Source organism: Myotis brandtii, unplaced genomic scaffold (assembly GCF_000412655.1).
Source record: "Myotis brandtii unplaced genomic scaffold, ASM41265v1 scaffold1074, whole genome shotgun sequence".
Classification (NCBI taxonomy): domain Eukaryota; kingdom Metazoa; phylum Chordata; class Mammalia; order Chiroptera; family Vespertilionidae; genus Myotis; species Myotis brandtii.
Window position 1 is genome coordinate 251983 of NW_005353653.1, and position 17059 is coordinate 269041.

General features: G+C 53.8%; 1 protein-coding gene across 6 annotated transcripts in view; it reads left to right on the top strand.

The window, feature by feature from the left end:
• Positions 1-17059, top strand: part of GRIK4 (glutamate receptor, ionotropic, kainate 4) — a 271548-nt gene that overhangs the window by 216814 nt on the left and 37675 nt on the right. For 5 of the 6 annotated variants that reach the window (XM_014541801.1, XM_014541793.1, XM_014541816.1 and 2 more), the window contains 2 exons: positions 2847-2954; positions 7294-7497. In XM_014541801.1, the coding sequence (XP_014397287.1) occupies positions 2847-2954; positions 7294-7497 (312 nt within the window). The remainder of the gene's footprint in view (positions 1-2846; positions 2955-7293; positions 7498-17059) is intronic. The other variant, XM_014541818.1, reaches the window with a different exon arrangement.

A 17059-nucleotide genomic window follows, 5' to 3' on the forward strand; every position in this document is an offset into this window, starting at 1 on the left:
GGTTGTTAATTTCCTGGGGACTAATGGAAGGATGGGTGCGAGATTAATTTTCCAGTTGGCATTTAGGGGCTCCTTAGTCTCTTTGCTGCATTCCCAAAGGTGGGGACAGTAAATGACTCAGCTGTCGCTCTGGTTCTGGGTAAATCACTGTACCCCTGACTTCTGGGGGTTCCCATTTCATGGCTCAGGTAAGACCATGCCAATGGGGCTGGGGAGACAATGAGGCTTGGGTCTCCTGAGAACAGTGGGCTGGGCACCAACACAGGTAGGCCAGTGCACAGGCGGTTGGGGAGATGGATACAGAACAAATGTGTGTGGTGGAGCTGGGGAGGAGCCAGGGAGGAGCCAGGCAGGGGGTGTAGAGCATGGGAGGGGCTGGGCAGGGGGCCAGGAAGGCTTCCGGGAGAGCCCTCTGGGGTCGGGAGCACAGGGGTCGATGCTGGAGCCCTGGAGGTGACCTCACATTGATGGCTCTTTTCATTTGGTGTCCGTTTCTTTCTCTATAAAACGAGTTTCCTGTGCGGATCTGCAGGAGACAGTCTTGTGAAGGGCAGGTGAACAGGAGCACAGGACCTTTCAGCCCTCCAGGGGGCGCCCTCGCAGGGGCTGGGGAAGAGGTTGGGGCCGTCTCCCCTTTGGCAGATGAAAGTAGCACCTGTGGAGACCACCAGGCTCCTACCTGACCCTAGAGGTGGGCAGGAGTCCCCAGCTGATGGTCCAGGGAGGTCCGAGCTCGGCCCTCTCCAGTCTCGACAGTGACGTCAGGGAGATGGTCCTGCTCACTCACCACCGACCCCTCCGGGTGGAGATGAGTACCCAGGGGGGACAGGTCTCTACTGATGCTGACACTTTCACAGGAGGGACTCTGAGGCCAGCTCTGGTGGCCAGAGCCACACGGCATCCATGGAAATGTAAGGGTTTTCCAAGAAAGCTGCTGCTGGGGCCTGGCACTGCCTGCAAGGCGGGTGTGGGCACTGCCTTGGGTTCTAGCCAGCCACCACCTGTCTCTCCTGGCTGCCCCCTGCAACTCTCAGCAACAGAAATGATTCGCCAGGGGCTCCAGCTAATAGAAATATGTTGGTAACACACACACACATACACACACACAAACACACAAACACACACAAACACACACAAACACACACACACATACACACACATACACACACAAACACACATGCAAACACACACAGACGCACACACACAGAGACACACACAAACACACAAACACACACACACACATACACACACAAACACACATGCAAACACACACAGACGCACACAAACATACACAGAGAGACACACACACACATACACACACACAAACACACAAACACACACAAACACACACAAACACACACACACATACACACACATACACACACAAACACACATGCAAACACACACAGACGCACACAAACACACAGAGACACACACAGACACACACAAACACACACAGACACACACAAACATACACAGAGAGACACACAAACACACAGAGACACACACAGACATACACAGAGAGACACACAAACACACAGAGACACAGACATACACGCACAGACACACAAACACACAAACATACACACACAGACACACACACACACAAACACACACACAGAGACATACACACAAACACACAGAGACACACACAAAAACACAGAGACATACACACAAACACACATGCAAACACACACAAACACACACAGACATACAGAGACACACACACAGACACACAAACACACACACAAACACACACACAGAGACATACACACAAATACACACAAACACACACAAACACACACACAAACACACACAAACACACACAGACACACACATACACACAGAGACACACACAGACATACACACAAACACACACATACACACACAAACACACAGAGAGACACACACACACAGAGACACACACAGACATACACGCAAACAGAGACACACAAACATACACACAGAGACACACACAAGCACACAAACACACACACAAACACACACACGAGGGGGAAGAAAAAAGAAAATTGCATTTATTAATGTTGGGTTAAATACAATGTCACCACCACCCAGTAAAGTTTCTCTCATTAGGCCCAGTGGCAGGCGAGGAAGCGTGCTCAGAGAGGTGCAGCAGCTTCTCTGAGGCTGCACAGCTGCGACCCGCGATCCTGGGGCTGCTGAATAACATGCAGCAAAGTGGCGCCTCCAGGACGCGGGGGCTCGAGAGTAGGACAGAGAAAACATGCATCTCCATCTATAGACAGAGAGGGAGACTCGGAAAGATTTCAGTCACTGTCTCAGTTCTCACGTCTGGCAGAGGAACCGACCAGGACTGGAACGGGTCTTTCCTCCTCTGGTTCCTTCATTCACCGAGCCCCTCAGCAAACATTAAAGGCCTGGGGGTCCCAGCTCTCCCCACCCTCCTGACTCTCACTCAGAGAAGCCGAGCTCCTGCAGGTGGAGGGAGCAAAGGCTGTGTGGCTCACTCCCGCCTCCAGACCTGCAAACCCGCATGTTCCACTCCCTTTTGTGTGAGAGAATGTCCCTGCGCTACATGCCATTCCTGACTTATTTTTCCGTTTATTCTCCCAGCGCTCCTGAGCCTGTGCCCCTTTCTTCCCTTCCTCCCTCAGGTCTCTTCACCCTTTTCTGACCCCCAACCCATGGAAATTATCCCAGGTTAGCCCCTTGGCTGTGCAGGCCAGGCCGCATCTCCCCGCTTCTGTGGCTTACCTGGGGTGAGGGCCCCACCCTCTTGGCTCCTGCACCCGCAGGGCCTGGGCGCCAGCTGCCAGCCCCCCTCCCGCCCTTTTTCCCCAGCCCTTTCTCCTTGGTCTCCTCAGATTGGCCAGTGGCACGTGGCAGACGGCCTCAGCATGGACAGCGGCCTCTATGCCTCCAACACGTCTAACAGTCTCTTCAACACCACCCTGGTCGTCACCACCATTCTGGTAAGCAGGTGCCCCCCCCTCCCGGCTGCAGCCCCAGGGTGCTCCCCAAGTCCAGCCACTCACAGGCTCCCCAGTGAGCGGAGGATGGAGCTCTAGTCACAGCCCCGGCCAGCTGGACAGCGTGGGGGGCAATTCACTCCAGTTGTGTTTCCCCTGGAAACGAAGTTTGATGAGTCCCAAAGCAGCTGGGAGAGGGGGATGGATGGGGACACTCTTCCAGGCAGTCGGGGAGCTGTGATGGCCGAGGGAAGGGGACCTAGAGGCACAGGCGGGAGAAGCCCACCAGGCTGTCTGCTTCTCATCCATGACAGCCACCTCACTCCTGGCCCCTGTCCTCGTGCTCAGCTGCTGGGGACATGCTCAGCCCACAGGGCCCTGGCGCTGCCTTTTCTATTGGATTCAGTTTTCTTCCAGAATCCCCACCCCTCCTCCCTGTACCCTCCTCCCCGCGCCCTCCTCCCTATACCCTCCTCCCTGCACCCTTCTCCCTATACCCTCCTCCCCGCGCCCTCCTCCCTATACCCTCCTCCCTGCACCCTTCTCCCTATACCCTCCTCCCCGCGCCCTCCTCCCTATACCCTCCTCCCTGCACCCTTCTCCCTATACCCTCCTCCCCGCGCCCTCCTCCCTATACCCTCCTCCCTGCACCCTTCTCCCTATACCCTCCTCCCCGCGCCCTCCTCCCTATACCCTCCTCCCTGCACCCTTCTCCCTATACCCTCCTCCCCGCGCCCTCCTCCCTATACCCTCCTCCCTGCACCCTTCTCCCTATACCCTCCTCCCCGCGCCCTCCTCCCTATACCCTCCTCCCTGCACCCTTCTCCCTATACCCTCCTCCCCGCGCCCTCCTCCCTATACCCTCCTCCCTGCACCCTTCTCCCTATACCCTCCTCCCCGCGCCCTCCTCCCTATACCCTCCTCCCTGCACCCTTCTCCCTATACCCTCCTCCCCGCGCCCTCCTCCCTATACCCTCCTCCCTGCACCCTTCTCCCTATACCCTCCTCCCCGCGCCCTCCTCCCTATACCCTCCTCCCTGCACCCTTCTCCCTATACCCTCCTCCCCGCGCCCTCCTCCCTATACCCTCCTCCCTGCACCCTTCTCCCTATACCCTCCTCCCCGCGCCCTCCTCCCTATACCCTCCTCCCTGCACCCTTCTCCCTATACCCTCCTCCCCGCGCCCTCCTCCCTATACCCTCCTCCCTGCACCCTTCTCCCTATACCCTCCTCCCCGCGCCCTCCTCCCTATACCCTCCTCCCTGCACCCTTCTCCCTATACCCTCCTCCCCGCGCCCTCCTCCCTATACCCTCCTCCCTGCACCCTTCTCCCTATACCCTCCTCCCCGCGCCCTCCTCCCTATACCCTCCTCCCTGCACCCTTCTCCCTATACCCTCCTCCCCGCGCCCTCCTCCCTATACCCTCCTCCCTGCACCCTTCTCCCTATACCCTCCTCCCCGCGCCCTCCTCCCTATACCCTCCTCCCTGCACCCTTCTCCCTATACCCTCCTCCCCGCGCCCTCCTCCCTATACCCTCCTCCCTGTACCCTCCTCCCCTCGCCCTCCTCCCTATGCCCTCCTCCCCGTACCCTCCTCCCTATACCCTCCTCCCCGTACCCTCCTTCCCGTGCCCTCCTCCCTATACCCTTCTTCCTATACCCTCCTCCCCGTGCCCTCCTCCCTATACCCTCCTCCCCGCACCCTCCTCCCTATATCCTCCTCCCCTCGCCCTCCTCCCTATACCCTCCTCCCTGCACCCTTCTCCCTATACCCTCCTCCCCGCGCCCTCCTCCCCTAGCCAGGCACTGCGCTCCTCCCAGCCCACGGAGACGGGAGACTCCATCCAGTCCTCAGATAGGTCAGAAACGAGGGCGCCAGGCAAGCTCAGCCCAGCCAAGGGAGCCTTCTTCCCCCTGAGGACCATGTTTTCAAAGATGTGTCAATGCAACCACCTGCGTGGACAAAGCAGCAATTACGTGGTTCCTCTCTCCCGCACCCCGTTTTCCCGTTAACTGCTCAGCAGCACACCTCCCTGCCCGGCCACCCCTGTCAGCCGCACCCAGTGTGGCCGCACTGATAGAGTCCAGCCCAAAGCAGAGACAGGATGGATCCGTGCGCGCCGCTGATGTGCAAGGTCTGCAGATGCGCTGCTTCTCTTAGGCTTTCAGAGATGCTGTAGGGCTCGGGGCTCCATCCCCACCTTCATGAGCTGCTCGCCCGGCTGGGGCTGGACTTGATGTGCTACAAGCAGAGTGGGGTGGGGCCAGGAAAGAGGTCACACCAAGCACCTACGGGTTGAAGGGGAGAGGGTCCGGCCATCCGGGAGTCAGCAAAGCCTTCTGAGGAGAAGGGGCATGGAAAATGAGCTCCAGGCCAAGGAGGGGGAGGGAGAAATGAATCAGAGAGAGTATCGTCAATGCCTGGAAATGCTGGGAAGGGCGGATTCCCCAGAGCTGAGCCTTGGGGAGGTGAGCTACAGGCCAGAGGTGCAGGCTGGGTCCGCGCTGTGGAGGGACTTGAAGGCCAGGCTGCTGAGCTTTCCCTGCACCTGGTGGGAGCCAGGTGTCACTTGACATGTCTGTTCGTTCATCGATGGGCATTTATTATCCCCTGTGCTGGGCGCTGTGCTTGGTGCTCCGCAGTAGACAGGCCTGGGGCGGGCAGTGTAAACACCCAGGTGGGCAGAGCCTCCCTGAGGGGAGGTCTGAGCAGACACCTGACGGGACGAACATGGCAGCCGAGTCATCTGGGAAGAGACGTCCTGGCAGAGGGAACACCGAAGCAAAGGGCAGAGCGAGCAGTTCCCATCTCCGCTCCAGCTTCCGCTCCCTAAGCCCGCTGCCCCACCTGAAGCACAAGCGCTGCCCTCTCGCTGCCACCAACTCACAGAGCCACACCTCCTGGGCTTATGGGCCCTGGGTGTGCAGATGAGGAGCTGAAGCTCAGAGAGACGCGCCTGGGGGTTGGGGATGCTCTGCCGGCGGCTTTCCTCTACCAGCTTCACAGCTGCTCACTCCTGTGTAGGCGCATTCCCTCCAGTCCTGTGGGTGCTGCCCCGCCTCCCCACTCTGCTGTGCAAGGCTGCCTCTCGGAGCCTGTCTGTGTGGGCATCTGCCTGAGACTTCCCTTCGTGACTGATAGGCCCTTGACCTTCTGACCCTCAGCTCTTCTGGACGCTCTTCTGTCTTCTGTGGCTCCCCTCACACCCCTAACATCACTGTCTCCACAAGGTCTGCTTACCCCTCTCTGTCCTTCCTGGCTTCTTCCTGTCAGTGGCCTCACAGATTCTGGACCTTCAGCCATTGCTGCTACAAGAGTCTCCCAACCTTGGCCCCAACCTTGCCCTTACGCCACATTTTAAACAGATTCAACATGTTCCAAATCCTTTTCCTTCCAAATCATCCCTGGCCGTGAGACGCCACCCTCAGTCATCTACCCAGGCTCCAAGGGTCTGAGGGCCCCACCCTTGTGTGCCTGACACCCAGGCTGTCACCACGCCTGACCCTCTCTGTGTCCAACCCGAGTCAAACTATGGCTCAGGACTCAGTATTTCATATTAGGGAGTGTCTGTTCTCACCCCCAGACATTCTGTCCCTTGCTACTCAATATTCTACACTTATATCTTAAGTCTTTAAAACTGTTAATGCTTCCCTACTATATGTGTGGTGTACAGGCTCTGCTGACCTTAATTCATCTTCCTACATTTCTTCTCTGATCCCTCTCTCCCCATGCTTCCCTAAATGGAGGGCCCATTGTCCCCTGAACACCCCTGCATGGCCTCACTCGGGATATGCCCTGGATCACGCCCGTGGGACCTGCCATCCACACCCTTCTATCGGTCAGTGTTCTGTCATCCTCCAGGCCCAGCTCATGCCCCACCTCCTCCACGGAGCTTTCCAGAGGCCCTATCCCTCTTCCCAACACTCCTGGCTGGACCAGCTCCCCCGTGGCTGCAGGTGCTCAGCACAGGTTCTTACCTGGCCTGCTGTCTTCTCAGCATCCTTGTATCTCTTATTGCTCAGTGATAGGTCCGTGTGGAATAAACAAACAAACAGACAAGGGATGGAGTGGGGGGGGGGTCAGGCAATGACCTTACATAGGCAGAAGGCCTTCAGCTTGACACTCTGCAGTGGGACTCTTGTTTGTTCCTGGTAAGATAAGTGCCTTGAATTTGGAGGAGGGGAGCTAGTCACCACCTCCAAAGTAGCCCGTTACCTAATCCACTTCCCCACTTCCCTTCATCTCCCCATCGCCTCCCGAACCTCCTGTGCCCCGGGTCCCATCTCATGTGCTTAGACACCAGGGCTGAGATGAGAATGACAGCTGCCCAGTTTTGCTGCAGGAAAACCCATATTTAATGCTGAAGGGGAATCACCAGGAGATGGAAGGCAATGACCGCTACGAGGGCTTCTGTGTGGACATGCTCAAAGAGCTAGCAGAGATCCTCCGGTTCAACTACAGGATCCGCCTGGTTGGGGATGGCGTGTATGGCGTTCCCGAGGCCAATGGCACCTGGACAGGAATGGTCGGGGAGCTGATCACGAGGGTAAGGAATGAACAGGTGATTTGGACTGGGGGTGGGCTGGGGAGGGAGATGGAAGGACATAAAGCTGAGCTGTGTGCTTATAAACCCTCCATTGATACAGTCAGTTAGTCATTCATTTTTTTTCATTTATTTCTCTGTTCATTGCACAAATCTTTACTGAGCTGGCCCTGGTGAGAATCACTGGTGACTATTTAAAACCATGATGCTTTCCTAGTCCAGCACCTGTAACAGGTAAGGGAGGCTTTGACCAATTCACATGAATCAAAGGGTTCTATTTTTGGATAGTCCAGGTGTTCTTTGTTTGTTCTGATTATTTTATTGCTCATAAGCACCCCCTGGCAGGGCTGGGACAGGTCCCAGGAAAGTGAAACACACCAACATCAGCTGACTTTGACCTTGAGAGGTGCTGTTGGGGAGAGATGGTTAGATCACAGGGGAGTGGGCTGGAGAACCAAGATGGCGGCATAAATAAATGCTGGTACTCACCACCTCCCACAACCACATCAAAATTATAACTAAAATACAGAGCAACCCTCATTCAGAGCTGCATTAAATCTGGCTGAATGGAAGTCCTACAACTAGAGAAGTAAAGAAGAAAGCACATAGAGACTGCTAGGAGGGGCGGAGGCACCAAATGGGCTAGTCCCGTTGTCGGCAAACTGGGGCTTGTGAGCCACATGCGGCTCTTTGGCCCTCGAGTGTGGCTCTTCCACAAAATACCACGTGTGGGCGCACATACAGTGCGATTGAAACTTTGTGGCCCATGCTCAGAAGTCGGTTTTTGGCCTGGGCGAGTCTATTTTGAAGAAATACTGTTGATATTTGGCTCTGTTGACTAATGAGTTTGCTGACCACTGGGCTAGTCCAACACTCATGTGTGGCATGTTTTTAATCTGGAGGAATATCTAGGCTGCAGAGGCCTCCCGTGAGGAGCAAAAGGTCCTAGCTCCACACCAGTGCTGGGAAGAGAAGCCCCTGAAACTTTAAGCTGTAAAAATCATTGGGAACTGTGGCTAAGTGACACAGAAGCTACTGGAGACCCAGGCAGTTCCTCTTAAAGAACCCACACAGGGACTTACTTGGACGTACTTCCCTGGTGATTCTCTGAGATCCTGCCCCACCCAATTTTTAATCCCACCCAAGCTGTTTGCAGCAGCTTTTCCATATGAATGGCCTATCCTGGCTCAGGATTCAGACTTTCCTACTCAAAATCTCTCAAATAAGCAGTAGCTGGTGTCAGTATGCCCTCTACCTCCCAAAGCCCAACACAAGTAGCAGCTATCTGCAGATCCCTCTGTAGCTCCTACCAAGTGGCCCCAGGCAGAGCACAGGCAGTGACTGACTTTGCACCGCCTGGGAGGCCTCAGAGGCAATGCACCCCGTGGACAGCTTCAGAGCACACCATATTACAATTCTACACATCCACAAATCACACACTCAAGGGACAGACTCAGTGAGCTCCAAAGTGCCACTGAAGCAAGTCCTGCTCCATAGGGGGGCTCCTGCACAGCAGCTCTTCCACTGTAGTCGCCGCTGGTCCTCACAGCAAATTGGCCTTGGGGTCAATCCCTCCCAGTGATGCCAACAGCAATCAAGGCTCAACTACAACAAGATAGTGCACATAGCCCCCACAGGGGCCCACCTAGAAGGCCAGCTCCTATGACTGGGGTGGCTGAACCACTGGTCCCTAAAGGACACCTACTATACAAGGCCACTCTACCAATTCTAGGAGCCATAGCAGCTCTACCTAATACACAGAAACAAATGCAGGGAAACAGACAAAATGTGGAGACAAAGAAACATGTCACAAATGAAAGAACAGAGGAAATCTCCAGAAAAAGAACTAAATGAAGTGAAAGCAAGCAAACTATTAGGTACAGAGTTCAAAACAATGGTTATAAGGAAGCTCATGAAACTTAATGAGATCTTCAAGGGACTTAGTGAGAACATCAAACACATGAAAAAGGATCAGACAGAAATGAATGATACACTAACTGAAATAAAGAATAATTTATAGGGAATCAACAATCAGGTCAACGATTTGGAATATGAGGAAGCAAAAAATACCCAATCAGAAGAACAAAAAGAAAAAAAATCCAAAAATATGAAGATAGTATAAGGAGCCTCTGGGACAACTTCAAATGTGACAACATTCACATCCTGGGGGTACCAGAAGAAGTGAGAGCAAGATATTGAAAACCTATTTGAAGAAATAATGACAGAAAACTTCCCCCACCTGGTGAAAGAAATAGACTTACAAGTCCAGGAAGCACAGAGAGTTCCAAACAAGAGGAACCCAAAGAGGCCCACACCAAGACACATCATAATTAAAATGTCAAGGGTTAAAGACAGAGAGAGAATCTTAAAAGCAGCAAGAGAAAAACAGTTAGTTACATACAAAGGAGTGCCCATACGACTGTTGGCTGATTTCTCAACAGAAACTTTGCAGGCCAGAAGGGAGTGGCAAGAAATACTCAAAGTGATGAATAGCAAGAACCTACAACCAAGATTACTTTACCCAGCAAAGCTGTCATTTAGAATTGAAGGTCAGATAAAGAGCTTCCCAAATAAGAAAAAGCTAAAGGAATTCATCAACACCAAACCAGTATTACATGAAATATTGACGGGTATTCTTTGAGGAAAAAAAAAAGATTTTTAAAAAATGAACAATAAAATGGCAAAAAATGCATTAATTACCAACAATTGAATCTAAAAATCAAAATAAATGAACAAAATAAACTGATGAATAAAATAGAACCAGAGGCATGGGAGCATGAAACACACTGACATATCTCAGAGGGAAAGGGGGAGAGAACCAGGAAGAGATCAACCAAAGAACTGATATGCATGCATGCATTATCCATGGACCCAGACCATAGGGTGGCGAAGGCCTGGGGTGGGACGTGAACCGGGTGGAGGGGGGACAATGGGGGGAAAGGGGGACATCTGTAATACTCTCAGCATTAAATATTTAAAAATAAATAAGTAAGTAAATCACAGGGAAGGATCGGTGTCAGAGGATTAGTCACAGGCACAGTTACTGCTTGTTGTGTCATTTTCTGCCTTCGCTAAAGCTCTTACAGACCCAGACCAAGGTGCACTTGTTCAGGCTTACAAGTCCAGGATTTTCAGAGTGAATGTGGATTAAAACTCAGGTGAGCATCATAGAATATCCGTCATCTATTAGGTTAGAGCAAGAATATGGAAAGTTCTTCCAGCTCCTGGCCAGGTGGCTTAGCTGGATGAAGCATCATACCTACAGCCAGAGATTGCATGTTTGATCCCCGGTAGGGCCACATGAGAAACAGCTGATCGATGTCTCTCTCTCTCTCTCTCTCTCTCTCTCTCTCTCCACCCTTTCTCTCTCTAAAATAAATTTTAAAATAATTTGAAAAACAATAACAAAGCCTTTTCAGGGGGAAATCTCTTGATTTCTTGGTACACACTATTAACATTTGTAAAAATTAGTCAAGTCATTATTCATGCAAGGCCCATACTTTCATAACTGACTTTTACGGTCAGGGTGGGTGATGGGCACCCCAATGCAATCTGCACCAGCCCTGCAGTCTCTGCTTTCCAAGGGCAGGAGCCCCTGGGAAGGCAGCCCTGCAGCCCCCCAGCCGATGTCCATGTGCCACGTGCTTCCCGTCCTTCTCTCCGATCCTCTTACACATGCCTCTCAGCTACATGTTATCCCCGCTTTCAAAATGTGCCACCTGAGCTCAGAGCGCTGGACCGACTGGTCTGAACCCACCGTCAGCATGAGGCTGCACTGGGATTTGAACTCAGAGCCCGCATGCTTCCCGTGAAGCACTGGGCCTCCGCTGGCCTGTGATGTCTCCAAGGGAAGGCCACCTGGGTCCAGGCCCTCCACCTCCTGCCTCGTCTCCTCCCTCACCTCACATCTCTCTCCCTTCCGCCCCTGCTTTCTTTTTTCTTTTCTTCTTTCTTTACTACCTTCCCTTTATCTAGCAAATTAATATGATTTTTTAAAATTTATCTGTATTGTTGAAAGTGTTACAGATGTCCCTTTTGTTTTTTTGTTTTTTTTTCCCATTGACCCCTCCACCCCACACCCATCCCTCCCAGGCCTTCACCACACTATTGTCTGTGTCCATGGGCTCTGCATACATGCATATGCTCTCCCTGGTTAATATGATTTTAACCCTTTACCTATACCAAACTTGGTATATAAGATGCATTTTTAAAATCCTCGTCTTTAAGGTTTACATTTTAGTTGGGGCATTAAATAAGCTATCCTCGCCAAAGTGTTGTGGGTTCTGTGCAGGCTGGAGTGGGAAGGGGTCAAGAGCTGAGGGGGTGCTGAGGCATCTGTCTGGCCGTGTGGACCCGGCTTGTGCAGAGAACCAGGAACTGCCTGCTGCACAGCAGCCCAGGGAGCAGGTCAGGAGGCAGGGGGACTTGCTCCCAGAGAGGCTGGCAGGTGCCGGACTGACCAGTCAACAGGAGGGACAGAGGCCAAGGGAGGAGCCGGGCAGCCGCTCCCTCGGGCGGGGCAGGGCAGGGAGCCTGGCTGTTCGGGAGACTCGCTGGCCATTCCTCGCTCGAAGGAGAGGGGGTGCTGCTTTTCTCCCAGGTCAGCCCTCCTGGCAGCCTTCCTGCTCCATCGCACTGTGGGTGGCGGCCAGGGGTGTAGACACAGAGCGCTGAACCCGAGGTGAGGCAGCACCTGCACCTCAGCCACCACCAGGCTCTGTCTGAGTCCGAAGGACTGTCTGGAGCCCCTACCTGCTCCCCAAGGCGGCTCGCTGCTGCCCGGTCTCAGCAGGTCAGTGCCTGCCCCCCGCCACACACACACACATGCGCGCGCCTCTGAAGCAGCCAGCCTCGGCCCTTCCTCCCTCACCTCCAGGAGTGAGGGTCCTATCCTGACCCTGAAGCCAGGGTCCTACTAGCCCCTTGGACATGTTTTCTGTCCTCGGCCGATGCATGGATTCAGCGTCACTGGGCTCAAGGTTGAGGAGGAACAGCGGCTACTCTCCTGCACTCACGGTCTCTGTGCATGGACCTCCGAGGACTGCTGGGCACAGGTGACGGGTGAGATTGGCCTGCTCGCCAAGCACATGCTGTGCGGGAGGCTGTGTCCACCTGTAGATTTTCTTCCTACAAAGAGGCCTATGTTTGCCAAGCCATGTGCCCACTGAGGCTCCTGGGAGGACCGATTTTTATAATTCAGCTGATGGCCACCTGTGCTCTGAATGAAGCGCAATGTATAAAATAATGAGGCCACAGCCTGTAGTATGCAAAATGGAGTCACTTACAAACTTCATGGGAACATAGAGAAAAATAGAAGTGGTTCTGCTCCAGGGAAGCGGGCAGCGTTGGCACAAAGCTCACAACACACACAGCTCTTGTGTATTGAGGACTGAGCACCATCAGGCATTTATCATGCGCCATTTCCTCCCCAACAGCCTGGTGAGGTGAACATTGTTACTCACATTTCATCACGAAGAGGTTGAGGTTGACATCAGCTTACCAGAAAGGCTAACTCAGGTCACACAACTAACAAGCGATTGATCTGAAATTCAAAGCCAACCTGCCTGACATCGAAGTCCATGTGGATCTCATGTCCTTGAAGCCTCCGAGGGAATTAACAGTGAGGGGGCCCTGATGGCCCCGCGGGAACTGATAGGCACCAAGGGGAGAGCGTTACAGGCAGAGGGAACTGTGGGGACAGACCCGGAGTCTGAAATACCTGACAGGCTTAAGGAACATGCCCAGGCCATGTGGCCCCATCACAGGTGGAGGGAAGTCAGTAGCAGGAGGTGATGCTGGAAAGGCAGTCATGGGCCAGGCTGTGAGGTGGCTGTGAGGAGTGTGGGCTGTACGCTACAGGCAGCCGGAGCCGCTGGTGTTCGTGGGCAGGAATGAGGTGCTCAGATCTGTGGTGTAGAAGTAGACCCCAGAGCAGTGGCTGTCCAGGTGTGGTCTGGGACCAGCTGCAGCCCTGGGATGCACCAGGAACCCGTGTTCCTTTCTGGCTCCATCCAGACCCACTGAGGTGGGCACTCTGGAGGGGCCAGGGATTTGCATTCTAACAGGTCCAGGGGATGCTGGTGCGGGTTTGGATTTGAGAATGTTGGGGCCATGCAATTTCATGGCTGGATGGAGTGCGAGACAGGAAGCAGCAGACCAGCGCAGGAACTCATGAGTGATTCACATGGAGACCTGGACGAGGGCAGCAACATTGAGATTCAAGTGACAGGAATGATTCACAGGCGTTGGGGGGCTGGGACTCAGTTCTTAATGGGGAGGAACAGGATAGGAAGGGAGAGGAGGCTCCTGGCTGACGCCTGATCTCAGTGTTGGTGGCAGGTGGCTGGTAACTCATGACCTGAGAAACAGTCCATGGAAAGAGTAGCTACAGATGGTGAGTGGGAGGCGTCCATGGCTTGGATCTGAAGCCCCAGGGTCAGGATGGAGAGGAGTATGGGGAGCCCTGGGTGAGGGAGGCCAGCGGGAGGGCAAGGCTGGGAGGAGCTCCGTCCGGGAGGCATCAGGACAGGTGTGATGAACCGGGAGCACCCACTGCTCACCCCGCCCTCACACCCCTTTCCTCCCTGCTGGCCGCCCAGGATGCAGGTCCCTGATCCGCTGGCATCAGCTCTGTGGCTTGGACAAGTCACCACTGTTTCTGACCCCTGGGTTATGGAGAGAAATCAGTGACCAGTGAGTCTCTGCGGTGCTCTCTCCTCCCCTTCCTCCCGTGTCTGTCACCCACCTCGCGACATTAGGCTCTGCTTGCACTTCCTCTCTGGGCTCAGGTCCCCAGCCTTCCCACCGTCTGTCCTCAAACACCTGCATGGGCCTGCATGGGTGTGTGCACAGCCACAGGTAGACCTTGTGTCACAGAGTCACCAGCCAGCGGGTGACCCTGGCAGAGTGCTGGCCTGGACAGCGGGTTGCCCGTGTGGTGTGAGCAGGAGGCAGTGAGGGACAATTAGGATGCGTCTTTCTTGCCTCTCTGCAATCATTCCCTTCACTAGAGCTAATTGGATTTGTTGCAGGTTCAGGAGGCAACCTCAGAACCAAACTGACCAGGTTTGAATGCAGGTCTGCCACTTGCTTTATCTGAAACTTGGGCAAGTTCCTTACCTCTTTGTGCCTCATTTTCCTGATCTGTAAAATGGGGGTCAAAGTAGTGACTTAGCACCTGGGGGTGTTGTGAGCACCGAGCAAGGCAATGCAGGTGCCGTGCTCATTCGGGGCAGAGCCTGATACAGGCAGGGCTGCAGGTGCTGGTTGCGTTAGCATCACACAGCGGCCCTGCAGGCCCTCCGTTGCTTAAAGCACTGCAGGGCCTTCTAATTCTTTCAGGCGCTGCACCTTACACCCGCCTCTCCAGCCTCTCCAGCCTCTCCGCACAGCTCACTTCCGCCCTGGCTCCTCCGCCCTCTGGCCTCTTCCAGCCCTGGAGGCACCACGCTCTCCCTGCCGCGGGGCCTGGGCACAGGCTGTCCCTTCCCCAGGACGCTCCCCCCAGGCCTTCTCAGGTGAATACTGTCAGGCAACTGAGTTTCACCCCGGGAAAGGCCTGTGGGTTTCTTAGGCTCTGCTCTACCTTCTCCTGGTGCCATACACGCCTCCCTTATAACATTTCTTACAGTTTACTATAAGAGGATTTGAAGGAGCTGGGGGGGTCAAAGGACTGGGTGCTGTGTTTATCTCTGACCCGTCTTATCAGTTTTGGTTTCTAACATTTCCTTCAATTCCTTCTTTCCAACCAGTTTTCTTTTTGCCTCTTCCTCCTCCCAAGTCTTGGGCTGCCGATTTGGCATCCACCATGCACCAGCAGGGCATGGAGCACGCTGGGCTCTGTGACTGACTGAACTCAATGCAGGGCTGAGGTTCTAAAAGCCCCAAACAACCCTCCACAGAATCTCCAAATGCAGATGCTAACAGGCCTCTACCCCACCTCCCTCCCTGACCCAAGGGTTGATTCAACACTGTCTTGGAGAAATACAGAATGAGCACAATGAGCTACTCACAGTTTTTATTTTTTGTTAACAATCTCTTACATCTGCAGGCTAGTCTCATTTCAGCCTGGCCTCCCTGTATAAGGCCCTGAACTTATTAACCTGCTAAGTCTCCTGGCGGCTTTAGCAGGTGGAACAGAGTTAGGTTGGAGGACTGGAGGCGGGGGGGGGGGCAGTAGAGAAGAAACTGACCTTGCCAGTGAATGTACCCTCTCATCTATCACACACCCTGGTGTGGAAAGTCAGGGCCAGCATGTCTCTCTCCCTACTTCCTTTCAGTGATTGGGGAGGAATGTGTGTGAATTTATCTGCTTATAGATGGTTAGACACTTTACTTTTCGATATTTCTTTCTTCATATTTTTCATCAACTGATCCATAAGAATTAGGAGTTAAAGAAGCTGAAATGTAGCCCTACCCAGTTTGGCTCAATGGATAGAGCATCAGACTGTGGACTGAAGGGTCCCGGGTTCGATTCCAGTCAAGGGCATGTACCTCGGTTGCAGGCTCAATCCCTGGGCACCTGCGGGAAGCAACCAATCGATGTGTCTTTCTCTGTCTCTCTCCCTCCCTTACACTCTCTCTAAAAGTCAATGGGAAAATATCCTCAGGTGAGGATTAACACACACACAAAAGGAAGAAACTGAAATGTAAACCAATGGCAGCCAGTCTAGATGCATGCTGAGTTCCTAAATATTAGCATGTCAGCATCCCGGGCAGCTTATTACACTGCACATTCCTGGTCTGGGTGGAGACTCGGGCACTGGCGTTTTCATTGAGTCTTTCAGATGATTGGATGCAGGGGTCATGGACTACATTTGAGAACCACTGAGCATGCTGAGAGGACCCAACACTCTTAACCCTGATCCTCGGCTGAGGGATGAGATGACGGAAGCCTTGAAGAGGGAAGTGGCTGGGGCAGAGCATGGACTAGAACTGAACGTCAGCTCTGGGCTCTCCCCACTCTGTTTGCAGGGGAGCAGCCCACTAGGGAGTGAGCTTGCTCTACAGTGGGATGGAGTTAGATCAGATGCAAGAACTTCTGGCAGAGGCAGCCTATATCCCTCCTTCCCCAGAGGACCTCAACTCAGCACAGACCGTCCAATGTGGGCATTAAGGTGCAACATGGAGGCAAAACGAAAGGAAGGAAACATCTTCAGAACAAATTCTGCTGATTTTGCATGAAAGGGACCAGAGGGCCTTCTCTCAGTTCTGCTGTGGAAGTTGAATTTTAGCCTCAAGAGCAACTTCAGTGGCCAGTGGGCCAGGAGGCCTGTGGCTTGGTCCCAGCTCTGTGGACAAGCTCAGTGATGTTGGGCCACTTGCTTGATTTCTTGGGCTCCATTTCTTCAACATCTGCCCTGAAACGAATGGGTTGCTTTAGATTGTTTTTAATTTCTGTGGTTCCATTATTCTTATACTAGAGGCCCGGTGCACAAAAATTTGTGCACTCGGGGGGCGGGGGAGGGGGGGGTCCCCCAGCCCGGCCTGTGCCCTCTCGCAGTCTGGGACCCCTCGGGAGATAACGACCTGCTGGCTTAGGCCTGCTCCCGGGTGGCAGAGGGCA